We start from the raw sequence: 13,812 nt of genomic DNA, 5'->3' as shown, positions 1-13,812 counted from the left end.
ATGTTAGCGGCGTCACGGGGATACTACAGAAGGAACTCCTCCAGAGATCAAGGCAGTACAAGAATGTCCTGGTGGGCATAAATGAGTTCCGAACGTCGAAGGTATTCTTATGAAATCAGACTGATAAAGTCAATGTTATTTAATGACGGTTTTGTTTCATCAGCTATTTGGGTTTGCAATAACTGTAAACAGAAGGGACTAGAACAAAAGAAGCTCTCGAATGTTAAAAAGTCCCACAGTATATTAGATTGCAAAATCTGCAATATACTGTGGAACAGAGATACAAATGCAAGTAAAAACATGCTCAATATCTCTTGGGCCATTTGGAGAGGTGAAGGAAGACCCTCGGTTTTCATTAGAGAAATCGCCGTCGAGAACACGGTTCCCTCCAACAGGGTTTAGATATATACAAGTGTTTTATTCAAACTCAGTATAAAATATTAAAAAGGATACGAAATCTAGGTATACCTTCATTGTAAGCGACAACTAAAAACAAACGAGGCACATGACACAACACGACTTTATTTTAGGATCAACCAACAGTGATATCCCAGCCAACTTTAATTGGGAAGCTATGGTAATTTTAATTGGAAAGTTGTGCCAAAAATAATGTTTAAATATGATATTTTATTGATGGTCCAAATGAGCGCAAAAATAAAATAATAAAATAAACGTCCGCCCGGACCCGTTCAATCCGTTTGGAAGTGGATGGTAGCGAAAAAACCCTAATGGGTACAAGGGTAAAAAATGTAAATGAAAAATTAATGAGTAGGGTTATTGATGAAAGGTTAAATGAATTGCTTTAACCACACAAGAAACTTTTGACCATGAAGATGCTTAGTAGGGATCAATCTGTTATGGTGTAACTGATCTAATTCATGTAGTAGGGAGCATATAGTCGGCCATCGCTGAGACCAGGTGAGGGCTAGGTTTGGGGGAACCGAAGGGCGTAAAGGAAGCATATTTAGAAGGAATGACAATGGATCCCGTATTGTTTCAGGCGTGAACAGACGTCGATGCATATCAAGGCAATTAATAGCGTGATTTTTAGATAGCTGTTGCGTTGGGTGCTTAGGACATGGTCGAGGTTTGCCACCAGGCAGTCAGTCTAATCTCCAGCGTATGCCAATTTCCATAAGCCTGACTGTACCAAGTATAATAAGAAGCAAGAAAAAAAGAACCAAGTTGCCAAAAATAAGTATGTAATCAATTTTAGCTTTGATAATTAAGCCTTATCTAATTATTGTTTTAAAGAAGCCAAAAGTGGGAGCCCACAAAGTTCCAAATAGAAAGAGAGAAAGCGCCTCTCGTAGTTTTTGGTGTGAGGACGTTTGGAAAAGACTTGACAAAGCTGAAGGGAAACAGGTGCGGTGTTACTGCGTCTTTTGGCGAGCGTTAAAAAGAAGAAAAGCAGCTGGAGATCTCATCGCCGTTACAATTGATGAATACAAAACTTCAAAAGTTTACAATGCTTGTAGTGACGATCCTCTTGCAAGAATGTCTGAATTGAAAGACTGTAGTGTCCTGGTTTGTAACACCTGCAAGACATTATGGCAACGAGATTTCAACGTTTGTAAGAACATGCTGTCCCTCTCTCTTTCGATTTGAGATAGAAGAGGTCGACCTTCCAAGTATAGAAAGAATTAAATGTTTTTTAAAATCGCCATAATGAACACGGTTTCCCTTCTGGGTAAAGGTTGCTACAGGTAAAGATGTCTGATAATTTTACTAAATTTTTGTATAGTACGAATACTAGTTCGGTGTGGCTGTAGAAATTTATTATTTACAAAAGTGTGTATTAAGCAGTAAAGTAAGATCTTATTCTTCGTCAGAATCTAGAAATAGAGGTCTTTTCTTTACTCTTCGTATTTCTATAGCATAACTGTCACTTTAATGCCCAATCAGTTTCTTCTTATTCTTACCTTGGCTCCATTCTTTGGGACATGAGATACCTATCTGTCCTGCTAACTTTGCTGCATCTGACAGTAGTCGTTTATTTAATTTGACAGATTCTATATTATAATAAGCTTCATATTCTTCTTTATACATCGTATATACAAACCTGGCATTAGTTTTTGATTCCACCATAATATAAGCGTATGTATCAAACTTTCAGCAGCTGTGTTCTTGGTATCTCCTTCGTTTTCTATCTGGTCAACCATTCCATTAATAGTCTCAAGTAAGGTTTCTGTAAAGGTATCATTTAAGACTGTAGACCAATGTTGCAAAGAAGCTATTATAAATTGGGTTTGTATTGCATGCTTTCTATCGCCCGGTGATGCTATTGAGATGATATTGTAAAGTAAGTCCTCTGTTGGGTTTACTGAAGTGACGATAGTAGATATGTATGGCACTATCTCATTCTTGACTTTATGTTTCGATAAATAACAGAGCAACTGGATATGGATTATTTACAACTTACATTGTGTTTTTAGAAGATCAACTACTTTTGCTTGAGCAAAGAAATTCCTCACTAATTTTGTTTTCCCTTGAAGTTCTGCTGCTAATAACTGCCAGAAGCACATTGTCTCATAACACGAAACTGCTAGAGAAGTCTCTACAAATATTGGATCAATATGTTCGCCAAACATTTGTAAAGTCCCACAGTGTAGATCACACACCATTTGTCCCATCTATTTCAAGTTAGTTCCTTGACTCAATCTATTGAATATCATACTTACTCGACTTGGCAAAAGCATCATCAATGTCAGTTTTAGTACTTCTAAATTACCAATTAGAACATTTGGTAAATATCGGTATAACAGTGGTATAAGGTTATTAAAGTCTATCACATTTTGTGCAGCGAGTGACTATAGCAAACAAGAAGGTTAGCAAAAAGTAGACTCTAGAGTATAACTCCCTTACTTGTAAATCACTAGTCAAGCACTTTCCAAGAAAACTGACTACATCTTCGGTTGATTTTTCTATTGTATATACATGCATCACATACGTTTCATAATGAGACACAATATCTGGAAACCATTCATCAGGTCTATTCTCGTCTTCATCACGCTCAATCTGTTTAGATATAAATGACCACCATCGCATGCCTATAAGGTGCTTTTTCTTTTTGCTTTTTGCCCCTTGTGCAATACAGCTCAGTAATTTGACCATCTTTTCACTTTCAGCTTCTTTATCCTTCAAGTTCCAAAACATAGTCATAAGGAAATCAAATACGTCTTTGGATATATCTGACAAGATAACATCTTCTGATACTGTGTATTTTGTATCTTCTGATTCTTTTACAAACGTAGGAGGATATCGGTTAAGAAATACCATATTGCGAATAAATGGACTAATAGTCGGTACAAGTACTTCTGTAGGAATTGCCTTTATAACAGGAGTTAGTTTGTTTTTTTTTTTTTTCTATTATAGCTATCTTTTTACCATCTTAAGAAATACGGCAACGATATCTTTTATGCTGCGTTTGGCAATGACCAGCTGTAAAGTGTATTCTTCTTCGTCATCACTCTTTTGAGCGTTTATTAAGTTAGAGCAAGCATCCTTGAATCGTTTTAGTGAGTCTCCGAAGATCCAATAAGATTGATCTGATTGTAGTCCTTCGTCTACATTCACTACCTCTTCTTCTTCTTCTTCTTTTTCCTCCTCCTCCTCCTCCTCTTCTTCTTCTTCTTCTTTTTCTTCTTCAGCTTCTTGCATGCTCTCCATCTGGCTTTCAAGGTTTTCTTCTCGTGTTGATTTCGTATCAAGCTCATTATTTTCCGTTTTTGTAGTTTCTGCATAATCTTCAACTGTAGTCTCAGGAGCGTCTTCCATTGGCTCATCTTCAACACCAACTTCTGGCAACGTATCTTGCTTTGGAGTCGTATTCTTACTCTCAGACTCCCCATACAAGAACTCATCTACATCCGCATCATTTTCTATAGCTACTGCATGACGTACACTTTCTTCTTCCTCTTTGTGCTCTAGCCTTTTACTTTCTGACCCTGGCGTTGTTGCCTGTGCTGGTTGAGGAACAGCTGGTTTGGGCATAGGCACGATCGGAGCAGATGGATCCTCTATCAAGAACTCTGGGAACAGTATTTTCATGTTGTCTCTAGTAACGGGATCAAGTGTTGGACATTTATAAAGAGGTAATAAGCTCCTATAAAATAGTCAATATCTACAGCACACATATATTGATGTCATGACTCTAACCTGATAACACCTTTGGAAAGCATCACTTTCATCCCACATGATACACACTTTGACATGTACTCTTTCATAGGTGGATAATACTCGTCTACGGCATACTTTAAGAATTCCATCAACATAGCCGTAATATAAGGGTATCTCTCAGCCGATCGTTCCATCAACAGCATGGCGGGTTCAATAAACATGATATTGTCATTAGATGTAAAGAACAGCCAATCGTAAATAAGGGCCAGCTTAATATTTGCTGCTACTACATTGCTCTTTTTTTTTTTTAGAAAAAAAAAATTAAGCAAAGATTGAAGATATCTGGTTGTTTTCCTTTTTACCTTTACAGAGCGAATCAAGCTTCCAATGACTACATATCTGGGCACAATATCACTCTGTAATATCTGATTTGAAGGATACCAGCCAGCAACGAGATATCGAATTACATCAACATAATTAGGCTCCATTTCAGCTGTGGATAAGAACCTCTGAATGAACCAATTCAAATTTCGTTGATACATGTTGATTTTTAACTATTAAACATACATGAGTCCATCTCTTTCTTTTATCTTTTTTTTTTTTTTTTTACATTTTGCACTATATAAAGTAATTTGTGTTCCATATCAGGAGTAAGCCGACACCGTAGAAATTCTTTAGGTGTAGGCTGCAATAATAGCATATCAATCCCTATTATTTTGTTATTCAAATGTCATTGAACAAGTATATTCCAAACCTTTAAATCTCGGCGATAGTTTCTGTGGTTGCTTCAATATATCTTCCCAAAGCTGTCCAAACTCGGGTATGGATGCTAGATCATGCAACACTCTTGCCAGATCTCTGCCAATAGGTACACATACTATCCACTTTAAAGAAGGTGTTAATACAATCACTGTAACCATATCCATCCTACTTTTTCACGTAGTAATGCTATCACAAATCGAATTTCACGCTGTTGAATAGAATGAAATGCCATTGGCTTATGGTCAGCAATAACACGTAAATAAGTATAGACAAATGTCGCAATCACTCTAGGATTCACATCTAACCATGACTTGTGAGCTTCGCATAATTTCAAAATCTGTTCACACAATAACACATTTCGCTGACTTGTGTCTCCTCCTTTTATCTGTCTAAGCAAGCATAAATAGAGTGTGTCGATAATTTGTACGTTTAAGCTAGTCAATTCGCTAATGAGCCAAAATATCTTGGTTTCAAGAGTCAGCAAGAAGAAGAAGAAAGAGAAGGTTAATGAGCTTACCTGTTCTCGCACAGCGAGCTTGACTTGTTGAAATTTTATCGAAATACAAAGCACCTGAAGTCTATTCACAAGGACTGAAAAGTTATCTCTGTTGACAAAGCTGATGGACTGAAAGAACTAGATGCATATACATTAGACTTTGCTTTTTTAAGAATGACTAAAGCCATACACTGCGAGCATTCCCCGGTTCGGTTAAAACGCCATATAGTAAAGCAGAAACGACCTCGTTATATTCTCTTTTGTTTTGTGAAGCCTATTGAATGTTGTCATAAATATGTATATGTTTTCGAGACCAAGCATTACCTTGTCCTGAAGATAGTTGTGAATTTCAATTTCTGACTTGTTTTTTGCTGCCTCTTGATATTTTGCATAAAGCCTTGAAAGTTCCTTGAATAAAAAAAGAAGTTATATACTTTTTCTAAAGTAATTATGACGTCAATATCTTACAAGCTCAAACTCATCTTCTGCATCTATCAAAGATAGGTCATAAATTCTGGATGTTGGCTGTTCAAACATGGACTTTACGCGCACACACAAGAAAAAGTACCACAACGCATGAAGCTGAGAACTGATTTTAAAAGCTTCCAAGCCACTCACAGGCACGACTGCTATATTCAATCTCAGTCCAGCAAATTTTTTAAAAAAGCCTTTCAAGGCCGTTTCTTGATGGCTCCTTCTCTTTCCGTTCAGCAATGCAACTTTTCGTCAAGTCCCTTGCCGGCAACACCCTCGCTTTCGAGGTCGCTCCCTCTGCTTCCATTGAAAATGTCAAGGCTATGATTGCCGCTCGTGAAGGTATGACCGAGAAAAAGCAAAGAAAAAAAAATAGCAATGTGTTAATGACACGACACGACTCCAGGCATTGATGCTTCTTTCCAATGTCTCTCCTTCGCCGGTAAGTCTCTCCAAGACTCTGAAGCCCTCTCTGCCTACGGTGTCCAGGACAACTCTACTCTTCACTTGAACGCTGAACTCCTCGGTGGTGGTAAGAAGAGAAAGAAGAAGACCTACACTACCCCCAAGAAGATCAAGCACAAGCGCAAGAAGGTCAAGATGGCTATCTTGAAGTACTACAAGGTCGATGAATCTGGCAAGATCACTCGTCTTCGTCGTGAATGTCCCAACGCCACCTGTGGTGCTGGTGTCTTCATGGCTAAGCACAAGGACCGTCAATACTGTGGTAAATGCCACTTGACTTATGTCTTCCAAAAGGTAAACAAATGATAACTGCTATTGATGTGCATATGTCTAACTCATAATGAATAGGATCAACAAGCTTAAATGACATTTAAGTTTAAAATCTAAAAATAAAAAAATGACATAGTAGAAAACAATAATCGTGCCCTTTAATTGTGTGTTTTGTGTCCCTTTTATAACATGAATAGTTGTTTCATGACTTGCTGCTTGAGGACGGCTGTGGGCGATCTATAGTTCATTTGTTCATCAATACAGTTATATAGTATGTAATGTATCGTGTTACCTTTGTAAACAGGTTGCCTCTCATAAGCATTAGGACTCACTTCTCTAGGATTCTTCTTTTTTCGTCTATGATTACAGTTGTTGGAGTGTCTAGCTCGATCGTCATCACTATCACTACTGCTATTATCATCATCACTGCTACTGCTCTCTGTATCTGATTCTCCAACAACATGCGGCTTATGATAAATACAGCAAACTAGATATACATGTCAGTTTGTATGTAGTTGCATATGATTATAAAGGTTTACTTTTTGTTTTCTTTTTATTCATGTGTTCATTATCAACAACACTTTCATCCCAGCGAATACTTCTTGGTCGTCTTGAGGACATATCACCCGTGAGTCGTAAGACGCCCACTGGTTCAGCATTGTCATTGTCGGGTTCAGTCTGTTCCTCATGTGTTTCATTAACTGTCAAAGTCCTCGAGCCGTGGTTGGCTGCAGGTGTCTCTTCACGCACTCTAGTCATCTCTATCGGTCTACTCATTATACTATAAAAAAGAATAAAAAAGAAAAAGTGAGGATTTTTATTTTTTTTAGTTGCTGCCGAATTAGAGCCAATAGCATGATATTTTTACGTCTATTTAAGGGCGTACAATTCTAAAGAGAAACAAAAGGCTCATCATCATACAGCTTTTGTTGTCTATCCTCTTTTGTCTCTTTAAACATAGAGTTCTAGTACTGTTTACAAAAGGCCAACATTATAAATAGAAACGCTACATACAGATATATATCCAGCGTTATACATCCACAAAAGTGAGGTTCAATATTGCATAAATCAGTATAGTTTATTTATTTACTCTCGCTCGACTTGGCTCGGTGTATTTTGTTTTGAATTGATAAAGAACTGTCTTTAGACCGTTATTTTCATTAATCTGGTAATAACTTTCAAAGAAAAGAAAGTTACTGACCATATTCATGGCGATTTATTAGAATGACATTACTACCATCTGTAAAGTCTTGGATTTTTTTTAGCTGTATGTTCAAAGCACAGCTTTCTTCAAACAGTGGAGCTTATGCCACTTTAGTTCATCATATGATTCTTGTCAAGAGATAGGAAAAAGAAGTAGTATAAGCAAGGATGTGCGTAGGACAAACAATCATGCTTACTGCATAAAAGCGATACACCTATCTTATGAATCGATTGTTGTGAATCATTGAATTTTTGTAAGATAAAGAGATAAAACGATATTCAAACGAATCTGATTCTTCAGCCGAGCTTATTTTATTAGTTAAAGTAGGATGTTTCTCTGCTATTGAATAAACAGTGTTATCCCAATATAAGATATCTAACTAAGGGTTGCGGTGCTTTGACCTTTATTAAAGCTATATATATTATATAATTAGTTAAAACTAAGCAGATCATATCCTCTGCCTTATCATAACATATCAATATGCAACAAATCATATATGACTGTTAAAACGTGAAAGTCGGCATTTGAAATAATATATGTGGCTTGTAGAATTTTCATTTTAGAACCTTCCAGCGAGCGTAACCTAATTTTTCTCTCTCCTTCCCCTTTAACAAAAAGGTAAAGTCATTCATCCATCCATGCATCCATCCATCCATCCTAACAAACCATCCATATAGTATTCACCATGGGTAAAGAAAAGACTCACGTTAACGTTGTCGTTATTGGTCACGTCGATTCCGGTAAATCTACTACCACTGGTCACTTGATTTACAAGTGTGGTGGTATTGATAAGCGTACCATTGAAAAGTTCGAAAAGGAAGCCGCCGAACTCGGTAAGGGTTCCTTCAAGTACGCTTGGGTTCTTGACAAGCTCAAGGCTGAACGTGAACGTGGTATCACCATTGATATTGCTCTCTGGAAGTTCGAAACCCCCAAGTACAACGTCACCGTTATTGATGCTCCCGGTCACCGTGATTTCATCAAGAACATGATTACTGGTACCTCTCAAGCTGATTGTGGTATCCTTATTATCGCTGCCGGTACTGGTGAATTCGAAGCTGGTATCTCCAAGGACGGTCAAACCCGTGAACACGCTCTTTTGGCTTTCACCCTCGGTGTCCGTCAATTGATCGTTGCCATTAACAAGATGGATACCACCAAGTGGTCCGAAGCTCGTTACAACGAAATCGTCAAGGAAGTTTCCTCCTTCATCAAGAAGATTGGTTACAACCCCAAGTCTGTTCCTTTCGTCCCCATCTCCGGTTGGCACGGTGACAACATGTTGGAAGAATCCAACAACATGCCCTGGTTCAAGGGATGGACCAAGGAAACCAAGGCTGGTAACAAGACTGGTAAGACTCTCTTGGAAGCTATCGACAACATTGACCCTCCTACCCGTCCTGTTGACAAGCCTCTCCGTCTTCCTCTTCAAGATGTTTACAAGATCGGTGGTATCGGTACTGTCCCCGTCGGTCGTGTCGAAACTGGTGTCATCAAGGCCGGTATGGTTGTCACCTTCGCCCCCGCTAACGTCACCACTGAAGTTAAGTCCGTCGAAATGCACCACGAAACCCTCGCTGAAGGTCTCCCCGGTGACAACGTCGGTTTCAACGTCAAGAACGTTTCCGTCAAGGATATCCGCCGTGGTAACGTCTGCTCTGACTCCAAGAACGATCCCGCTAAGGAATCTGGCTCTTTCACTGCTCAAGTTATCATCTTGAACCACCCTGGTCAAATTGGTGCTGGTTACGCTCCTGTCTTGGATTGTCACACTGCTCACATCGCCTGTAAATTCTCTGAATTGATTGAAAAGATCGATCGTCGTTCCGGTAAGTAAAAACATTTGAGCCAATCAAATTGCATTATTAATGGGTGTATTTTGGGGTACGTGTAGGTAAGAAGCTCGAAGATGCACCTAAATTCGTTAAGTCCGGTGACTCTGCCATCGTCAAGATGATCCCCACCAAGCCCATGTGTGTTGAAGCTTATACTGACTATCCTCCTCTTGGTCGTTTCGCTGTCCGTGACATGCGTCAAACCGTTGCTGTTGGTGTCATTAAGGCCGTTGAAAAGGTTGACAAGGCTGGTAAGACCACCAAGTCTGCTGCCAAGGCCGGTAAGAAATAAGCTATTTCTTATCAATGAAGTAAAAGTGGATCGCATTTTTGTTTAAATAAAAACATTTTCATCAGTTAAATTCCATTAGAATTGGGAAGTTACTAATGTTGCTAATCAGCTTTAGGTTTATATTAATGATGACTTTAGGTTCAATTCATCCTTTGTGATACATATTCATTACGTTACAGGAGAGTAAACGAGTAGTAATGGTTTCATTGAAAGACATGTGTGTTGTCTGTTGATATCGGTTCTTTTGATTTCTATACCTTTTTAATTTTCTGCATGTCATTGTATTAATTACTACTCCCGTTGCCATTTTTATCTAAGGGAAGTCACTTTATCACCAATGCCGATAAGGAATCTGAGGTTGACAGATTTAAAGTGTTCTGATCAACAATAATATGCCTCAAGCGGCTTTGCATGTAATTGTTGAAGCCACTAACTTTATTGGATGCAAGATCTTTCTATCATAATAATCAGTAAATTGCGAGCCAGAATGTAAGTGATAGCAGAAAGTTACTATTAAAGTATAAAACCATAATATATTTGTTATTTTTTGTACAAGTACATTCCATGAAATGCAAATATCTGACTACGTAGACAAGAATTACTTTAACTAGAGCAAACGTATATTTATATGACAAAGACTCATTTCCTCACAATATTTAAAAAATAATACACTTTTTAATAATTTAATTGGCCGTACTAATACAATGAAATTAAAAGATCAGACAACAAAGCAAAAGTTGTTTATGTATAAAAAGAGATTCTAAAATTATGTCGTTTAATCTCTTGTTATACTTTTATTGAAACGGATAAATGTCTGTACCAATAGATCCTAGCGTATTGAAACACGTATCTCCTCGTGAGAAGTTTAAACTGATGAAGCAGAAACAAGCAGAAGTTCAGGGAATTATTGCCGCTACTCCATCTGCCTCGGGATTGCTTGCTCCTCGAACGATTGTACAATACCAAGATATCGAAAAGCAATATATGGAATACATTGAAACGTACAATGAAGATCGGGAAGTGCCTGTAATAGCCTGGACTAAAGAAGGATTCAATTACAGTATTTTTTGTTAAACTTTATACATGTCAACATCGACTTACTTGTATTTTCTTTCCAAATAAATAGATATGGTCAATGACTACATATTTTTTCGTGCGATGTTTGGTGTCGGTAGAGTTGAGAAAGTCTTACAGCTAGGAAAGGTAATCCGTGAAATAGCTTGTCTCAATGTCGTGGTAAGAGTATTTTAAATAAATTACTGGGCTGACAACATTACTAACAGTTTTAAAATTTCAGGCAGGTAGAAAAGATAGATCACTCAAGCTCTCTGTAGAAGAGATGAACAAACTGAGAAATTATATGTATGAGCTTTCTCAAGTCGGACAACTAGGCCGTAAAGGAAAGGACCAGGCAATCTTCGGTCTACCAGAAGCACTTATCATCTCTAGACATGTTCTTCGAACTGATCAAGATAGATATTTGAACTACTTGACCTTTCACTTACAAATTGCTGTTCTCACATTACTCATTTGTTTTACTGGTGCACGTCCTAGCTCATTGGTAGCTGATGCTAGAATCGAAAATCCTGAATATCTGAAATGGAAGGTGATTATACTCATTTTATTGATTTTAATTTAATTTCTAATAAATTGTAATAGCATATTCAGTTATGGCGAGAAGGTCAAGATAGACGAGGTTATCAGATCATTTTACAAATCACTATCCCGCATTTGAAGGGTCGCAATAGATTCTTTTCTGAAGCTAAGCGAATCAGTAAAAAGACACTCAAGTCTTTTTTAGATCCTAATAAGCAATACGATGTTCATCTGGATGCCACACTCATGATCGTTGCCCTTGCATTTAGACGCCAAGTCGCCGCTTATGACAGTTTTGAGCAATGGTGGTCTGGAAATCAAGCATTGTTAAAGATAAAAGATGAACAAAAAGAGCAACCTGTTTTCGTAAACCACTCATAGTAAGCTACATAATCGTACATTGTTCTATTTCTAATGTATCAAATTTGCATGTTTTTTAGTGGTGTGTCCGAAAAAACTCCATGGAGTACAGATGCAGTAACCCATACTTTCGCAAGAGTTATTCGAAGCTCAGGATTAAATCGCAAGTTTCAACGTCAAAAGATTTTATTAGCTTTCAATGCTAATATTTCTCTTATTTAGCAAAAGGAACTCTCTACTCATTTCGAAGAAATTTTGCACAGCAAATGAATGATAACTTGTCCGCGCAACCTGCATCTAGTTTAATAGGCCATAATCCTTACAGCCATACTCTCAAAAAGAGCTATGCTGGTGATTTTGAGCGGTTAGATCTGACAACATTAGTACATACCGGTGAAGCTACTCAAGCCTCAACGATGAGTGTGTTGCTAAAACCACATGCATTCCACATCGCGGATATCAAAAGATATAACTTAACTCCTACTGAAATCCAGTGTTATGTACTTCAAGACGAAACACTCATAGCGCTGAAAAACAAACGTGAAGTTTATGTGTATGAAAGAGAGCAAAAATACGGAAAGAAACAGAAATCATACTGGGAAAAAGAAGAGCTCAACATTCTTAGAAAATTCTATGATCAAGTAAAGCGAAGAAAAAGGTACTTGACGCTGCGTGCGCTGAAAGCGAAACATGAAAAAATCTTTGGTGAATTAGAAGAGCACATACAAGTTGATCAAGATGGTAATGTAGCTTTAGATGAGACAGAGCTACTACGAAAGTATGGTGTACCACTCATTAATTCTCAAGAAGAACTTTTAGCTGAAGATGAAGCTTTTGAGAAGCAAATTCCTAGTGACATTGCATTGGTTGAGGAAATAGGATCATATCAAGATCCAAAGACCACTGACAAGAATAGTAATCATTACAGTGACACTACGGCAGATGTTGACTATGACGAAGAATTTGAAGAACATGAACACGGTATAACTGTTGAAACAGTTGATCCAAAAAGTATCAAACTAAAACGAATGTTTAGATAATGAATATTTGGTTTTTGAAGAAAACCAAATGCAGGAATATGCAACCGATGACCATATAAACCCTCCTGAATCTAGTGAAGCTGCGGTGGTAGCCATCCCAGGTATGAAGATCACTGCGTAATAAATATTCACATCATTAACACTAGATATATTTAGGAGCAAGCTGTGTATCTATACTTCAACAACTGAGATGTTTGGATATCCAAAATTTACTTAGAGGAAAGGACCGTTTTTACACAAGTCGTCCATGTATGTTATGTGAACAACAAGGTATTAATACATCGGTCGTGTATCCAACTTTGAAACAACTTGCTGCTCATTTATATATGTCACAAGCATCTACTACTTGGGAGCTGCCCGCCAGTTCACATCGGGTTGGTATGCACACTAACACTGCTGTATTCTTACGTGAATTCCAGCCAGTTCCAACAAATACAGCCTACCAATGTGGCTTCTTGGGTTGTGATTTCAAGAATATTAAAGAAACAGCAGTAAAGAAGCATTTAACTAAGCATTTAACTGAAGCTGGCGTCAAAGATAAGTCTCATGAACAGGCTATACAGGAAATGGTTCAAGTCATCGAGGATAACATTGGCTATACTATGTCACAGAACGAAATTCAAGATCTTATAGATAAAAGAGAAGAAAATAGAGCCAAAGGACGAAAAAGAAGACAAGCAGCGAGGGATTTAAAAGAGACAGCAGCGCTAGAACCATCACAGAGCAAGCAGAAAAAGCGTTAATCCACCAAGAGCAGAAAAACTAGCTAAGCTCTTAAGTCATTATTCAAATAAATAAATATTATATTGGAATAACCAATCTTTCGTAAAAAACAAAATATTCTTTAACCAAATAATAATCTTATCTAACCTGTATTTGACGGAATTATCTTCATTTCT

At 37.6% G+C, this 13,812-nt stretch overlaps 6 protein-coding genes across 6 annotated transcripts; 3 read left to right on the top strand and 3 right to left on the bottom strand.

Annotated features, from left to right (window-relative positions):
• Window positions 1-2,470: 2,470 nt before the first annotated feature.
• Window positions 2,471-4,131, bottom strand: RHIMIDRAFT_44633 (uncharacterized protein). Its single transcript, XM_023615254.1, has 2 exons — window positions 3,388-4,131; window positions 2,471-3,330 (listed from the first exon to the last, which is right to left on the bottom strand). Exons 1-2 carry the CDS (start codon window positions 4,048-4,050, stop codon window positions 2,779-2,781), a joined length of 1,215 nt encoding a protein of 404 aa, XP_023463371.1. The 5' UTR covers window positions 4,051-4,131; the 3' UTR covers window positions 2,471-2,778.
• Window positions 4,005-6,022, bottom strand: RHIMIDRAFT_44618 (uncharacterized protein). Its single transcript, XM_023615253.1, has 9 exons — window positions 5,846-6,022; window positions 5,702-5,785; window positions 5,568-5,651; window positions 5,399-5,515; window positions 5,051-5,344; window positions 4,874-5,003; window positions 4,730-4,827; window positions 4,482-4,673; window positions 4,005-4,415 (listed from the first exon to the last, which is right to left on the bottom strand). The coding sequence occupies exons 1-9, from the start codon at window positions 5,912-5,914 to the stop codon at window positions 4,146-4,148; spliced, it is 1,338 nt and encodes a 445-aa protein (XP_023463370.1). The 5' UTR covers window positions 5,915-6,022; the 3' UTR covers window positions 4,005-4,145.
• A 68-nt stretch (window positions 6,023-6,090) lies between these two features.
• RHIMIDRAFT_240337 (ubiquitin/40S ribosomal protein S27a fusion protein-like protein) lies at window positions 6,091-6,679 on the top strand (the record flags this gene model as incomplete). The annotated part of the gene is made up of 3 exons (XM_023609355.1): window positions 6,091-6,193; window positions 6,258-6,610; window positions 6,665-6,679. 3 exons carry the CDS (start codon window positions 6,091-6,093, stop codon window positions 6,677-6,679), a joined length of 471 nt encoding a protein of 156 aa, XP_023463369.1.
• A 109-nt stretch (window positions 6,680-6,788) lies between these two features.
• RHIMIDRAFT_240336 (uncharacterized protein) lies at window positions 6,789-7,363 on the bottom strand (the record flags this gene model as incomplete). The annotated part of the gene is made up of 3 exons (XM_023609354.1): window positions 6,789-6,823; window positions 6,879-7,073; window positions 7,126-7,363. 3 exons carry the CDS (start codon window positions 7,361-7,363, stop codon window positions 6,789-6,791), a joined length of 468 nt encoding a protein of 155 aa, XP_023463368.1.
• Window positions 7,364-8,389: 1,026 nt separating this feature from the next.
• Window positions 8,390-10,018, top strand: RHIMIDRAFT_44581 (elongation factor 1-alpha). The gene is made up of 3 exons (XM_023615252.1): window positions 8,390-8,408; window positions 8,468-9,619; window positions 9,685-10,018. Exons 2-3 carry the CDS (start codon window positions 8,476-8,478, stop codon window positions 9,915-9,917), a joined length of 1,377 nt encoding a protein of 458 aa, XP_023463367.1. The 5' UTR covers window positions 8,390-8,408; window positions 8,468-8,475; the 3' UTR covers window positions 9,918-10,018.
• Window positions 10,019-10,667: 649 nt separating this feature from the next.
• RHIMIDRAFT_315232 (uncharacterized protein) lies at window positions 10,668-13,656 on the top strand (the record flags this gene model as incomplete). The annotated part of the gene is made up of 8 exons (XM_023614983.1): window positions 10,668-10,977; window positions 11,044-11,153; window positions 11,215-11,523; window positions 11,577-11,893; window positions 11,954-12,048; window positions 12,096-12,884; window positions 12,910-13,014; window positions 13,070-13,656. The coding sequence occupies exons 1-8, from the start codon at window positions 10,728-10,730 to the stop codon at window positions 13,654-13,656; spliced, it is 2,562 nt and encodes an 853-aa protein (XP_023463366.1). The 5' UTR covers window positions 10,668-10,727.
• Window positions 13,657-13,812: the final 156 nt, after the last annotated feature.

This window comes from Rhizopus microsporus (genome assembly GCF_002708625.1).
Source record: "Rhizopus microsporus ATCC 52813 unplaced genomic scaffold scaffold_16, whole genome shotgun sequence".
NCBI classification, from domain to species: domain Eukaryota; kingdom Fungi; phylum Mucoromycota; class Mucoromycetes; order Mucorales; family Rhizopodaceae; genus Rhizopus; species Rhizopus microsporus.
Note: the sequence above shows the minus strand (reverse complement) of the source record. Positions and strands in the feature narration are given on the sequence as shown.